The 15335-nt window shown below is 39.4% G+C and overlaps 1 protein-coding gene across 2 annotated transcripts in view; it reads left to right on the plus strand.

The window, feature by feature from the left end:
* The window catches only part of PDGFD (platelet derived growth factor D), a 181087-nt gene extending 166321 nt beyond the window's left edge, over positions 1–14766 (plus strand). For both annotated transcript variants that reach the window (XM_072993640.2, XM_020815095.3), the window contains exons 6-7: positions 2999–3213; positions 10342–14766. In XM_072993640.2, the coding sequence (XP_072849741.2) occupies positions 2999–3213; positions 10342–10476 (350 nt within the window). In that variant the 3' untranslated portion in view covers positions 10477–14766. The remainder of the gene's footprint in view (positions 1–2998; positions 3214–10341) is intronic.
* Positions 14767–15335: the final 569 nt, after the last annotated feature.

Here is a 15335-nt window from a genome sequence, read left to right on the forward strand (position 1 = left end):
CAATACATACTTCTTTGTGGAGATAGTGGCACTCTTGGGGAAACAGGCAAAATTTCATAGTAAAGCATGTGTTTCTGTTAAATTAACATTATGTATGGGAAGTTTTCATTTTAGACCTCTAAAAATCCTGCTTAGCTTCCACAACCCCTCACCTTCAAGTGTCCAAACATTCACAAGGAATTATATCCATAATTTTATGATTATATTGGAGCCTTAAGGTCAAGAAACTTAAGCTTTATTCAGCCTTATCTGAATATGCTTAAAGAGAGCCATTTAATCTTACATTGTTGCTTTGAACATGTAATCATTACTGAGGCTTAAGACGAGAGACATTGCTGATCGTATGTAGGTTTTCTACATCAGGAAAAGCACAGTTTTCTATGATCCTTGCTACCTAGCTAAGTACTGTACAGTACTCTGAACGTGTCTAAATCCTGGAAGAGAGAAACAAATTCAAATTGATCTGGATAGGCTTGAGCACTGGGCTGAAAACAACAGAATGGAAATTTAACAGGGATAAGTGCAAAGTACTGCACCTAGGAAAAAGAAATCAAACAGATAGTTACAAGACTGAAAGAACTCAGCATGTTTAGCCTTGAAAGAAAAAGACTGAGGGGAGATATGATAGTACTTTTCAAATACAGTGGTGCCTCGCATAGTGATCGCTCTGTTTAATGAAGAAATCGCTTTGCGACAATGTTTTTGCGATCGCTTAGCGGTGGTCCCTATGGGGAAAATTCGCTTTGCGATAATCACAGGGAAGCGATCATCGCAAAGCCCCCATTTTCAGCCAGCTGATTGGCAGTTCCAAAATGGCCACCGGGTAAACAAAATTGCCACCTGCTCTGTTGCCTCGCTTTATAGGCACCGAAAATGGCCACCCCTATGGAGGATATTTGCTTAAGGTTAGTTTTTAAGCCCATAGCAGCCATTTTTGCTGCACGGATTAACATCGCTAAGTGAGGCACCATTGTACTGTACTTGAAAGGTTGTCATACAGAGGAGGGGCAGGATCTGCTCTCAGTCATCCCCTAAGGCATGACAATGGAGAGAGCTTTAGTTGTTTTTTCCCCCCCAAAAATAAAAGTCTCCTTTAAAATGCAGCAGAAGAAATAGCTTATGTAATTTGTGAGCCCCACTGACTCTAGCCATGTCCTTCCTCCATCCTCGGATCCATAGACAACACTGATTCATTAGAAACAAGTTTCATTATAACTGAAAAGGGTGTTACAAACATACCAGTACTTATTACGTTTGGGACTGTTCTCTTCAGAATAGCCCCAACAGTTCCCTTCATTAGGTCTAAGTCCAGAGATGCTTCAGTCAGAATCACCAGGTTGGTCTCAAATCCTTTTCCCATTGGTGCGGTTCCCCACATTGGCCAACACCATGGGGCCTGAAACAAAAAAGTTTTAAATGCCTGCAGTTAGGGGAGTGGTGACACTCCACTTCCTTCCTTGCTTTCTGCTGTTCTAGACAGTAAGATGTGAAGCAGTGGGTTCAAATTATGAGAAAGGAGGTATTGACTAAACAAAAGGAAGCCATTTTTGGCAGCAAGCACTGTCAACAGATGAAAACACCACCTTGGAGGTGGTGGACTCTCCTTGATGGGAGGATTTTAAGAAGAAGTTGGATGACCATCCTTTGAGAATGCTGTAGCTAGGTTTTCCTGAAATGGCAGTCTTGGGAACCCTTTAATTCTATATTCCGATAAGTCTTGTTCTTTGGTAGCTGAAATTCTAAGGATGCTGTACTTTTCAATTAAGGCTTTGCAATTTTCTACTTCGTATGCCAAAAGATCTTAACTGGTTTTGGGTACAGTGCATCTTACCCAGTGGGGGAGGAGGAAGAGCTGCAATTTTCTGCTTAGCTTCAGTCAGCAAAATGTCTTCAGCTGGCCCTGCTGCCAATTACCTGCTGCCAACTCTCTTGCCTCCTTTCAAATAAGGATGGGAAATAGAGATGAGGACAAATAAAAAAAAATTGACAATTCGTTTTGATCTGTTATTCATCAAGGTTAACGGATCAACGAATACGAATATACAGATATTCTTTGACGAATCAACGGATCGATCCATCGATTCATCTGCACTTTAAATGCCTGTAACACTGGCTCCCGATGACCTAGAGACACCTCAGTATAATATAATTAGTAAAAATATCCCCCTGACCCACTGTCGCTGAATGAAAAGCCAAAAAAAAAAAAATTCAAAAAGAAAAGCCCTGCCAGCTAAGTCTGTCAGAGACACACACACAGAGAGACAAGTCACACCAATTTCGTTTTAGGGAAAAGGAGAAAAAAAGGATTGATCCAGCTATACCCCCACTGTGCCTGAGATGCAAGCCTCCCAATTTCCAAACTAAACTTTTCAAAACTGATTGAATAATGTAGTCCTGCCAGCTAAACACGCATGCGCGCACACACAAGTCCCACCAACAAATTCCCACCCACCCACTGTGCCTCAGATGCAAGACGACATGACACAAACCTCCAGAAAAAAAAGTTTGAAAACAGCCCTTCCAAGTAGCCTAAGCTACCTGAAAATCCCTTCCCAAATTCCCAGTACAGTTGTTGTTGATGATGATGATGATGAATGATAATTTTGAAAAAGAAAAATATAATCAACACATTTGTTTGCTGCCACAAAAGTGAAACCAAACCACCAGAGAAACAGCAAACCAGCAGTAACTATTCTCACTCCGGAGAGCATAAACAGAAGTGTCCAACGCCTGGAGAGGAAATGGCTGCCACTACATTATGTTAGAGAAGAATCAGAAAATCCTGTGAAGCTGCCTTCTTTTCGGCTGGGTGAGATGCAGAAAGATATCAGCAATGTGCTCATGGGTTTAAAAAAAAAATCTTCTAAGCACTTTTGGTTCATGCAAATATGATGCAAATTAGAAATATACAGGTTTGTCCGTGCCATTAGATATATAGAGCACTAATTGCAGAATCTGTATATACCAATGAGATATCTATTCTCTTTCTCTGTTCTAGTCGATCTGGACAGGTTGAATGATGATGTCAAACGTTATAGCTGCACTCCAAGGAACTATTCCGTCAACATAAGGGAGGAGCTGAAGCAGACCAATGTGGTTTTCTTTCCACGCTGCCTTCTTGTCCAGCGCTGTGGTGGAAACTGTGGATGTGGCTTTACACATTGGAAATCCTGCACGTGTACGGCAGGGAAATCAGTGAAAAAATATCATGAGGTATTGAATATAGATTGCTTTGCACTTATTGTTGTGATTATGTCTGCACACTGCCATTGTCTTTTCTTTGAATAGGACAAGCAATATTTGAAAATGGTTGTTGTGGGTTTTTCAGGCTCTTTGGCCGTGTTCTGAAGGTTGTTCTTCCCAACGTTTCGCCAGTCTCTGTGGCCGGCATCTTCAGAGGACGGCACTCTGTGCTCTCACGGCATATTTGAAAAGTCTGAAAACCCTCCTTGGGGTTTCTGATCCAGGCGAGCACATTTTTGTATGGAAATTGTGCAGAATTGCACAAAACTGAAATGGCTGCTTATTTGTTTCATGGACTTTTAAGAACTTGGAGGATTAGTGAATTGGGTTTCTGGTATGTTTTTGAACAGGCACTCAGTCTTGCGCTTACTGTTTGTCCTTTGCTCATCAAATGAAAGGATGCTAATTTTTCACAGATACATTTTGCACAAATTGCACAGACACTGACAATCGAGAGAGAGATCCCCCTTCTCTCATTCTGCACCTGGAGGCAAGGAATCCGATGGGGCTTCATATGGGGTGACATATGAATCAATGAAAATGGAGAGTTTAGCTACCATTTGTCACACTCCTATTTCAATTATATCATTAATGGCAGATATTTAGTATTTATTTAGCACCTACAGTGAAACTAAGGTGATGTCAACATTTAAATTAATAAAATGACAAAAAATACATGTTTGCTGCATGGTAGAACATTTTTCTAAAGTTATGGTGGCATCTGGAGACCAGGTCATCTTCTCTGGGACAAGGAAATATGAGTCTTATTTTCTCCCACATACAATTTTTTTGAATGTTCTTCTTAAAGTTTTTCCCACTCCAAATTTAAAGGATCATATCCCAAATGTTAATCTCAGCAAATCGGACGATTGACTAAATGGGACGTACATATGATGACTTAACTACTCCCATTCATTCAGTGGATCTTCTCTAGCAGAGACTAATATTTGCAATTAGCGTGGGGAAATTTGGGGAAAATCTTCCACCAAATGAAGCATGTGATAGCCCTTCTCCACCATTTAATGAGGCTACAGTCCCATCATCATCGATGTAACTAAAAAGCTACAGTTGTACCACAAAAAGATTGACATTATCCATTAATAGCTGAAATCCTATTGCTTAGCATACTAAGTCACAACTGTGTTGTAATTATAGTAGAATGCATTATTTTTATTGGGGGGGGGAGAACAAACTAATAGGGAATTATACTCCTTTGCAAGCAATAAACCGGGATAGAAATGGGGAAAAAGAGAATAAACACATCATCAAATGTAGATTAAAAGATACCAGCTTGCTTTCTAGAAAGAGAAAAGAGTGCTTAAACCACATGCAAAAATTGGTTTCTCTAAAACTGATTAAATATTAATCTATTAATTGATAGACACTTGTTACTGTTAAAGTTTCTGCTAAATGCAATCCTCTCAGGGGAAAATATGGCTAAACCTGCTGGGTAAGCACCCTTAGAAAATAACTGCATACCACTGGAAAGACAAAAGGTGAAAGGGAATTAACTCATCAAGTCCACCAGGTTGCTATTAATGCCTTCCCTTCATTTCATCTCAGAGACCAGAATTAATTAAGGGCAGTGTTCTCACATTCGCTTTGAATGACTTGGCTTTTGTAAATTTAAATGTAAATGTTATCCTTTAAGTATGAATTAGAAGTACAGTAAGCACAGATTTAGACATTAGCATGAATAGATGCTGTGCAGATAAATCTGTACTGAGTGCATCAAAGACAAGATGGATGTCAGTCCGGTGTCTTCATCCTGAGTGAGAATTTCTAATCTCTCTGTGTCCTAAGGCTAACTGCTTCTGCATTTATCTAGCCATTCCTAAGCACATGCAGAGAGAGTTGTGAGCAGGAACAAAGGAGCAGGTGAGGCGGCCCCTTTAGTGTCTTTTCTATGTATCTGCACTGCACAGTTGTATCAGTTTGATGCCACTTTTAACTGCCTTGCCTCCATTCTGCGGGGTGCTGGGATTTACTTAGACTTACTTAGAATTTTTATGTAGAGAGATCAAATGCTGGAACTCAGGAAAAGGCCTTAGGGCTCACTTAGCAGAAAATTATAAGCATTTCACTAAACTACATATCCTAAGATTCCTTAGTATGCATCCATGCTGTGGATACCAGATTTCTGCTAATGGGTAGTATAGTTACACTCTATTAATTAATCTGAGCATTCAGCAGGGATACAAGGCCGATTCCTCAAAGGATCGTGTCCATTCAAAATGCATGTCATGCTTCAATGCATGCGCCCCATGTTTTTAAAAACAATTCTCTTCACTCCAGCAAACCTATAATCAAGACGAGGAGAAGGTGAGAGATCTCTTCTCTGATGTGCCAGCTTTCTAGAGGCAGAAATTGTTCAGTATCAAGATACTGAATTTTTAATTATTTACTTGTCTAGAAATGGGCATGAATTTCAGTTAGGAGGTTTGTGCAGGTTCGTACACATTCAGTTCTGCATTGACTTCAAAGTATTAATGCTTACTTATAAAGCCCTAAACGGTTTAGGACCTCGATATTTGGCGGAACGCCTACTCCCACCAAGGTCTACCCGTATCACCCATGCGAGTCAGGAGGTGAGGCTGAGGAGCCTGACGCCAAGAGAGGCCCGTAAGGAAAGAACTAGAAACCGGGCCTTCTCGGCGGTGGCTCCTCACCACTAGAACAATCTCCCTCCAGTGATTTGTGCGGCCCCTACACTGGGTATCTTCAAAAACCAACTAAAAACATGGATGTTCGTGCAGGTCTTCCTTCCAGTTAACCCTTGATTACTTCTTTCTTTTTTTTCTTTTCTTGCCACTTTGAATAATTTATTAATTTATTATCTGATGTTATAATTGTTGTGTATATTTGTATGTTTTTTATCTATGTATTTGGAGGCCGCCGAGAGTGGTTGCTGGACCAGATGGCCGGGGTATAAATAAAATAAAATAAAATAAAATAAAATAAAATAAAATAAATAAAAATAAAAATAAATAAATAAATAAATAAATAAATAAATAAATAAATAAATAAATAAATAAATAAATAAATAAATAAATAAATAAATATGGCACCACAGGTGCTGTGTGTTCCCTTCCCCTGCCTCCCTGGCCATTGACCCACCAGCTGGCGCATGCTCCTCTCTTTGCCTGATCAACCAGTCCCCGGCAGGAGCACAGGTTTGCCTGTCCTGCCTCCTTGTCTGAGTGGGCGATCAGCCAAGGAAGCCGGGCAGCGAAGCCTGTGCTCCTGCCAGAGACTGGTTAAACAGCCAAAAAGGAGGAGTCGGAGAGGAGGATTCACCGGCTGGTAAGTGGTGGATCCACCCAGGGAGGTGGGAGAAGGGAATGTGCAGCACTAGTGGTGCTATGCATACAAACCGTCATGAACCTCCAAACCAAGGTTCGCGCCCATCTCTAATCAAAACATTTTTGAACCAGATATTTATTTTAAAGAATCTCAAAGTGGCTTACAATAATTAGGTCTTCTAGGTCTCCTTCCTTCTTGGCTTTCCTTTGCTTTCATGCTGTTTATATACCATTCTATGCAGTTTGGGTTCTGTGCCTCTCCCGGGTATTCCATTACACTTCACTTCTAGATCACCATAATCATACTCGGGTGTCGTAACCTTGGCAGAAAGTCTAGCAGAGTCTGCATTCTAATCTCTCATAGGTAGCTACTTTATGCTGCTACACTAGTTAAGACAGATATATTAATAGGGCTGGTTCATCTGCATCTCATAATTTCTGAAACACAATTATTTCATACTTTTCAAGGGACAGACCTCTGCTTAAAGGTGTGCATTTCCTAGAGAGGCAGTCCTGTGGCCAACAATGTGCAAACTTCATTTTTAAAAACCCTCTTAGACTTCCTGTCACCATGTTTGCTTTGAGCCCTGGGTAGGCGACCATGTGCATTATTGCTGCATGGGCATGCAGCAATAGATACGGTGCAACAGCCCAATTCAGCATTCCAAAAGCCAACTCAAAAAATAGGAGTGCCCCAAACAAAAAAATTATAACTTTGAACCCCAACCTCTTGTCTACCAGCTTTGGAATAGATGTAGTAGACAGTCTACTCTTGCTCTGTGCCAGATATAGGGGCCTTTGGGTAAGGGTTTTTGAGTTACAGTATTTTTGTTATAAGTAAAGTTGTTTTATCCCACCCACCCCTGTGCAAACACCAACAACCTTTTCTGTCTTAAGATTTAAAACAAATCAAATACACTGAAAAGACCAGCTTGTGTACCTTGAAAGAAAATACTTAGCCTCACCCCCTTTTTTATTTGGAAGGAATCCAGGTATCTGGGCTTTGAAAAAAAGCTATTTGAGAGACAAAAAAAACTTTGAAGCACCAGTGTTCTAAACATAAACATTCCAGCAGTTATGGGGAGTGGGAAGAGTAATGGGCTGAACTTTTGATCCTACCAGTCAGGACCAAATTAAAGCGCTTTCAGGACTCTCCTAGCTAAACAGACATTAAAAAGTGTTTCTATTTCTGGTATGAAAATATTTTAAAAGATATTTTAAAATTAGAGACTAAACACTCAGAAGCTCATTCTTTTAAACTGTGAAATTACTATTTTTTTGCTTTGTAGTTGGGGATGATCTACCTCGATGCCCTTAGCTATGTTTGTCAGTTAGAGCTCCCAGATTGGAGAATTCTGAGATTTATAGTCCAAAAAATCCCCAAATCCCGTCCCTATTAGTTGACTGGAAAATTAGTGCTATTCATGGAGACACTGGAAAGTGGTTCAGGAAAGAGAAGACCTGCTAGTCCTAATCCTAACCCTTAATACACTGGATTTCTCAGATGATAGTTGAAGAGCTATCCAAATATGGTGCTGGTTAGAGATAAACAAGAATCTTTAGAGGCCTTGAAGTTGTCCTTCAATAGTAACACATGCAAAGTATATTAAACAAGCAACTGGATCATGTGTGCTGTAAAATTCCCTGCAGATTGACACTTTGATACTTGTATGTCTGTATCACTATATAATAAATAGAAGTGCTGAAATATTTCAGGCTGTATTTGGAAATGAACTAATCTGCTCCGTAATGGCTCAAACAAAAGTGTAGACGGGAATGTGTGAACTAATCTGCTCCGTAATGGCCCAAACAAAAGTGTAGACGGGAATGTAAGCTACCTTTTAGATTTCATGCTTCTCCACATTTTGTCATACAGTGCTTAGCTTTAAACACTTAAGAAAACGTACAGTGGGGTCTTGACTTGAGAACTTAATCCGTATTGGAAGGCGGTTCTCAAGTCAAAAAGTCTGTAAGTCAAGTCTCCATTGACCTACAGTGCATTGAAAACCGATTAATCCCGTAACAGGCCGTTTTTGTTCCATTTTGGTTTTTTTCTGGTCTGTAAGTCAATTCTCAGGCTGCAAGTCAAACCTAAATTTTGCGGCCAGAGAAGTCTGTAACTCAAAAAGTCTGTAAGTCAAGCCGTCTGTAAGTCAAGGGTCCACTGTACATTGAAACTTGCATAAAGTATCATAAAATGTCTATTAAAATACAAGGCTTTTCATAAAATACATACAAAACTGTGCATTTTATCACAAAATCCATAAAATGCATGAACTATGTATGAATATCCATGAAGAGTCCTCCTCCAACAAAATAATCTTTTGCATATTAATGCAGAAAAGGGGCAGAATAATATATGTAAAACTGACACTGACAGATGAGAAAGTCCGATTTCCATATCCTTAATTCTAGACAACAATTCTCAATGTAGTTTCATACTTAACACCTTGCATTCGTTTACTAAATATACTGCCTCTTAAAGATCAATAACTCATTTTTAAACTGCTCAACCCCCAATATCAGGCCAGGGAAGTACTTTTTCATAAACAAAGGAAGGCTTTAAAAATGCCAATTACTTAAATGGCAGGAAATTAATCAACCTTTTTTAAATGTCTTTACCTGGTGAGCATCCTTTTGTAGACTATTTTGTTCTCAAGTACTTTTAATGAAGCCAAGTCATTCCATGGCCATCTAAAATCCAAGGGAGTGTGAAGGAGCTTGCATTAACAACCGAAATAATTTATCATTAGGAAATGTAACACAAGACCTTGTCCTTGACATCCTCCCATATAGTTACAGGGCAGAAATCATGGATAGCACCACATTCACCTGCTTTCATGCATAGTCAATTCTGTGAGAACTTTTATAAGAAGATCGTAATCTTTTATATTCCTATAAACACAGACTACGGCTCAGCAGCTGCATTTTCCATCACAGTTTTATTAACATGGCTCCACATGCAGGCTTGATTTGATCTCTGATATAAGAAGAGATGATGGTGGAGATACACTCTCAGGCAGTTTTCTAAACTCTACCCATTCCTTAGCTTGACATCAGCATCCTACATATGGTGGTGTTTCCTGGGGCCAAAGCAAAACATGGAAAAGCTATTTTTTTTAACTAAAATCTCAGAACTCTCCAACCCAACATGGCTTCTTTCTGGTCATGTTAACTGGTGAATTCTGTAGAACGTCATGTTGGCAGGAATTATCAAGTCCTTAAGCAGAACAAAACAGAGCTTCTTTATCCTGCTGTCATCTAGAAGTGAGAAATCCTAACATTCTTGAAAATCACTCATAAAGTTATCTTCACTGAGTTCAAACAATATAAACTGACAGAAACAAAGATTTGGGGAGGTAATTCTTTTCATTCCAAGCTTGTGTTCAAGCCAACAATAAACCATGGTTTCAATTGTGACTGGTTAGCAAGCCATGGCTTGTTTGACAGAGAAGGGTTTACATGACACAAGAAAGCAGAGGTCAGCAAGGGAGCCTCTGGTTTGTCATGATGCACACATGCAATAGGTGGCTATACAATTTCAGTTGCATTATTTTTCCATGGTTTGGATATGTGCTGCACTATTTATTTGTTTGTTTGTTTGTTTGTTTATGCCCATCTAGTCAATCGACTACAGTACTATTTTTTATTTTATTTTATTTTATTTGTACCCCACCTATCTGGTCAATACGACCACTCTAGGCGGCTTCCAGACAGGTAAAATACATATAACATATGTATGAGTTCTTCCTACATTCTGACTGGCTTCTGACTAACCATCCATTTCCTTCTCTAGGTGCTGCGATTCATTCCTGAAGCAGGTCATTTCAGGAGACGGAGAAGAACTAAGAACAGTATGGCACTGATTGATATTCAACTGGAGCACCATGAGCGTTGTGATTGCATCTGTAGTGCAAGACCACCTCGATAAGAAAGAAACTGGACTTTTTCTCTTTGCATTTAAAGGATTGCTTCCTCTTAGATGAGAAGCTGTCCATGGAAATTCTTCTAGTGGCCACCAGACTATGCTAACAATCTGCATTGTAACTGGTATAAGACCCCACAAGTCTTCCAACATAGAAGTACTAAGTGCCACGACAGTTAGTCATAAGTAATGCAGATCACGTTATCTGAACGCCTTAGAAAACAACAGCTTCACAAGGGCTACAGTTTTCAGTGTCTTTAGAGCTACCTGTATGAAGGCTGTATTATTTTGGCTGAATTTCCTTAGTAGGCTTTTAAAATCCTACTTTCATGGGTTATGCAGGGGTATGCATCCATGTATTCACATACCCCCGCATAGAACTTATGACACACAAAAGACTTAAGCACACTTACAATTTAAATAAAAGGGAGGATCCACATATATATAGATGCATGGCTTGTAACATATAGGTCATAACATACAAGCTTGTTATGATATATAAAGAAAATTATAAGCAAGCTTGCACATTAAGGAGGATACTGAAGGATGATTGTAGTTGACTGCATGCTTATATATATAATTTCAGATTAGAGCAATGTGTTATGCAGAAAATCTAACCCTTCCTTCATAACGCAGGTTTAAAAAACATGTAATGGATGGAATCATACATATGGATATAATTTCATGCAGTCACCTTGTACTGCCACACAGCACTGCGCCCCAGTGTTGCCTAATATCTTCAGTCATAGGGATAACCAGCCTCTCTCTTTTCCTAAGCTATTCAATGCTCCAGGCATATGTTTTCCCCATATTTAAGTTTCAGAAGATGTTACTATATTCAAGCTTTTTCTGCCTGGCACTGGAAGATTCATCTTCACCCAAAATATACCAAGTGCCTTTAGGCCTAGATTGAAGTCTCAAGTGTGCCATTTTATGGGATGGCAGTGGCATCCCATAAATGATGAACTGATTTGAGTCATAGGTCATATCCTTCACAGTGTTGACCAAGCTGTCCACTTATGGACTCAGCAGTTGGGAGTCTCCAGCCTCTTAATGTGAGCAGAGATTTGCAGAGAGGCCTAGAGAAAGAACATATCCAAATAATACCCTGTATAGCCAGCTGGTTGAGTAGCATTTCCATTCGATTATTTAGAATGTTCATTCCTCTTTCTAGACCCATTTCATCTTATCGTTTGTGTGCTTAAATTGGACAGCTTTCAAGTGGCTTTTATTAATAATATTTGGCATTTGTGTAGCGCTTTCTAGGTGCTTCACACGCATGATCTAGTTGTAATCCTTACAACAATATTTTTTGGTAAATTAGTATTATTATCCTCTGTAATGCAGACGGGAAACTGAGGCTGAGATAACAGGTGGCTCAGAGATGCAAAACACTAAGGATTGTTTGGACTACAACCCTGAGAATCTCACACCCAGGATGGCTGTTACAATGCTAATGGAATTCTGGAAATTTTAGTCTAAAACCAAAAAAGGTTGTCTATGGAGGGGCTTCCCTAAATTCTTGCTAGTGAGTTCCTAGTAGATAAAAATTGAATCAGTGGAAACTTCCTGTTTCATATCTTAGTCTGTTCGCTGTTGCCCCATGTTAACACTTGAATGCATCCAAGGTTAAGCAAGAAGAGAGCTGTAGCTTTTATAGGGCAACTTTAATCAGTATACCTTCAGCTCCTTCCAAAATGTCATTCTTATTATATATGGTAATGTTAATTAACTGCCCTTAGTAGCTTCCAAAACAATCAGCACTTTCCGGAGGAAGAAGAGAACTTTGAGATTATATCTCAATGAGGCATCTTAATGCTCTGATACTCACCTGATTCTTGCTGCACATCACTAAATGTTTATTGCTTCCAGGGAATATACATTTAATTAATTTACTGCCTGATTATTAGTAAAATTAAGTACAGTAAACATCCAGAGCATAGCCAACTTCCTGTGCTTTTGAATATTATGAGAATATTCTTTAATCAATACGAAGAAGAGGACCCTTTTTTGATTAGGCTTTCTCCAACAGCTGTCCACGGCAAACGTAGGATGCCTAATGGCCGGAAGCGAAATGAACTTTTTGTTGTGAATATAATGGATAAAAGAGAGTGGAAGGATTCATAAGCCAAGAATTGTCTTCAATAGCCACCTGAACCTGCACATCATTTTTTATGTGTCGCTTTTTTTTGTGCCCGTCTTTAAGAAGGAAAATAATGATTTTACAATCGGTGTTTCATTTATTGAATAGAAAATTGGCTTGTTATCATGTAAGATGGTGAACTTTCAAACTATTTCTATTCTGGTGATTGTATCAATAGTTGAAGAGCTCCCAGATTATCTCCATGCTCTGGATTGGTTTCTTTTATCAGGCTAAATGTGTTATCGCTTCTCTGGGTTTTTTATATCTCCCTTCCAACTCTTCCTGCCATACATAAGTTAAAAGTTAACAAAGAACGCTTCCTGTTCAGGCAGGACACTTGAGAGCCAAACATAACCTATCTGCTTTTTAATACCCTCTTTTTTTCTTACTAGTTATATCTTTTCCACTTTCCCTTTCTCTTAACAATGCTTCGTTTGCTATACTCCTGCATGAAATAAGAAACTAGGATTCAGATAAACTTTATTTCTTACTTACAAAAGATATCTCCTAATTCATTTGTCATGTCTGGGTCCAAATTTTCCAGTAGTCCAGGATAATACTGGGAAACCAGGATGTGAAACTTGTGCACTCATAATCCCTAACAAACACATGTTAACAAAACTCCACTATTATTTTCATATACCATTACATTGAATTTAATCAGTTCCTTTCCAATTCGTTCCATTTAACCTGCTTAGTTCACTTAATCTTGACTCATTGCTTCTTTTAGGGGTTGTCCTGGAACTAATTTCATAACATATGTATTCAATAATTATTGGCAAGATGATAATTCGCCAATGGACATATATGAACAACCTCAGCTTTTTAAAAGTTGAACAAACTCCATGACCTGCTGAGCAGTTCTAGTGATAACTAAAGATTGGTCATTCCTTCCTTGGCTCAGAATGAACCAATTTTTGAGCAGAAAGATCATGTAGATTGCAAATTCCTATCCCATGCTGCTATGGTGTACTTTTGTTCCACTTCCACTTTGGAAAGTCCAGAGCAGCACACACAATCCCTCTGATCCCTTTTCTTGTGATGAACTAGTTATATGAGTAGATTGTGTGCATGGTTGGGTGGGTGTGATGGATGTGAGTTTAGCTACAAGAGCTTCAGCAACTGGAGGGGCGACACATGAGCATGGGATTTGGTCCCCTAGCATCAGCACACTAATGCCCGGGCAGGTATTCAAACTGACCCATACTCTTAGAGGAGGGGGGGAGGACATGCATGTGAACAGTCTTAATGGCCCACATAATCAAATTTTGTGTACATAAAAGGCACAGTGTAGGTTCCTTCAGCCAGGGCTAGATCAAGGTACTTTCTCACCTGAAACAAAGGATGTAGTGGCACACACAAACACCCAACTCCATGTACAGAAGCTAGTCTGGCAACTGAGGTTTTCTTCAACACTGGCAATGGGACAAGATCCCCCAAGACACTTCGCTAGTTTAAGCAAGGCTAAACGAATTCTATGGCACACAGTGCTCCATCCTGCAAAAGAGACATGTGGTTAGAGGAAAATCTGAGGTGCTGCCACTGCTGCCTGTGATATCTGTCTCACTCTGCCAAACAGTAGGGCTGGCTCTGTTCCTTTTCTCTGTCTTTACATTTCATTCCCTGTGAGCTAGCATAAAACATTATGATCATGCAGAATAGGCATTATCAGAAGACATGTGGACGGTGAGTGTGGGGTCATGCAAAATCTACAATAGTATGAATTCTCATATCTTGATGCAGATCATACCATTTTCTGGGAAGTTCTCTTGCATATATATCACCAAAATGAAAGAGAGCTATATAAAAGGAGCTCCAATCATGTTATTTTGCTGTTAAAGTTATGAATTGCTTTTCTCTTTCTCATTTGATACAAACAAGTATCAAATCCATTGTGGGAAGATCATTGCCACAGAATCCTGAAATGGACCCAGTGCTTTTAAAGTTGTCCTACTGGCTGGAAAGATGGCTTTTAAAACGCCCCCTATATTCTAAGAACCTCTTTGGCGAGTGCAATTTATATATTTGTGTTGTTTTCATTGTTGTTCTGTCTCTAAAATACTGCCCTTTGCAGACTGACATTTTGAGAGTACAGCACGCACAATCTTTTGTCTTATATTGTCAGTTAAAATAAACTGTAGCTTTTGAAAAAAGTGGCTTTGATTTACCCATGTCATTCAACGTATACGGTGACGTCGCAGCTATCAGCAGAAGACTCTGTACAGTGGTGCCTCGCTGAACAGCTATAATCCATTCCAGGAAAATCACCATTAAGCGAAAACATTGTAAAGTGAAAAAACCCCATTGAAACGCATTGAAATCCCTTCAATGCATTCCAAAGGGGTCAAAACTCACTGTCCAGCGAAGATCCTCCATAGGGCAGCCGTTTTTGCTGCCTGTCTTGCGAGGAATCCATCCCAAAAAACAGCAGGGAGCCACTTTGTTTACCCAGCGGCCATTTTGAAACCACCGATCATCTGTTTTAAAATTGTCATTTTGCGAAGAATCGGTTCACGAAGCAGGGAACCGATTGTCGCAAAGCGAAAAAAACCCATTTAGACCATCGTTTTTGCAATCGCAAAAAGATTGTCATAATGCAGTTTCGTCGTAATGTGGGGCAATCCTAAAGTGAAGCACGACTGTATAATCAATGGGTATTTCGCCCTTCTTTAACATAACTCCCATCCTCATGTTGTCCTCCTAAAGTTTAAAAAAGTGAACA

This window comes from Pogona vitticeps, chromosome 3, assembly GCF_051106095.1.
Source record: "Pogona vitticeps strain Pit_001003342236 chromosome 3, PviZW2.1, whole genome shotgun sequence".
NCBI lineage: Eukaryota > Metazoa > Chordata > Lepidosauria > Squamata > Agamidae > Pogona > Pogona vitticeps.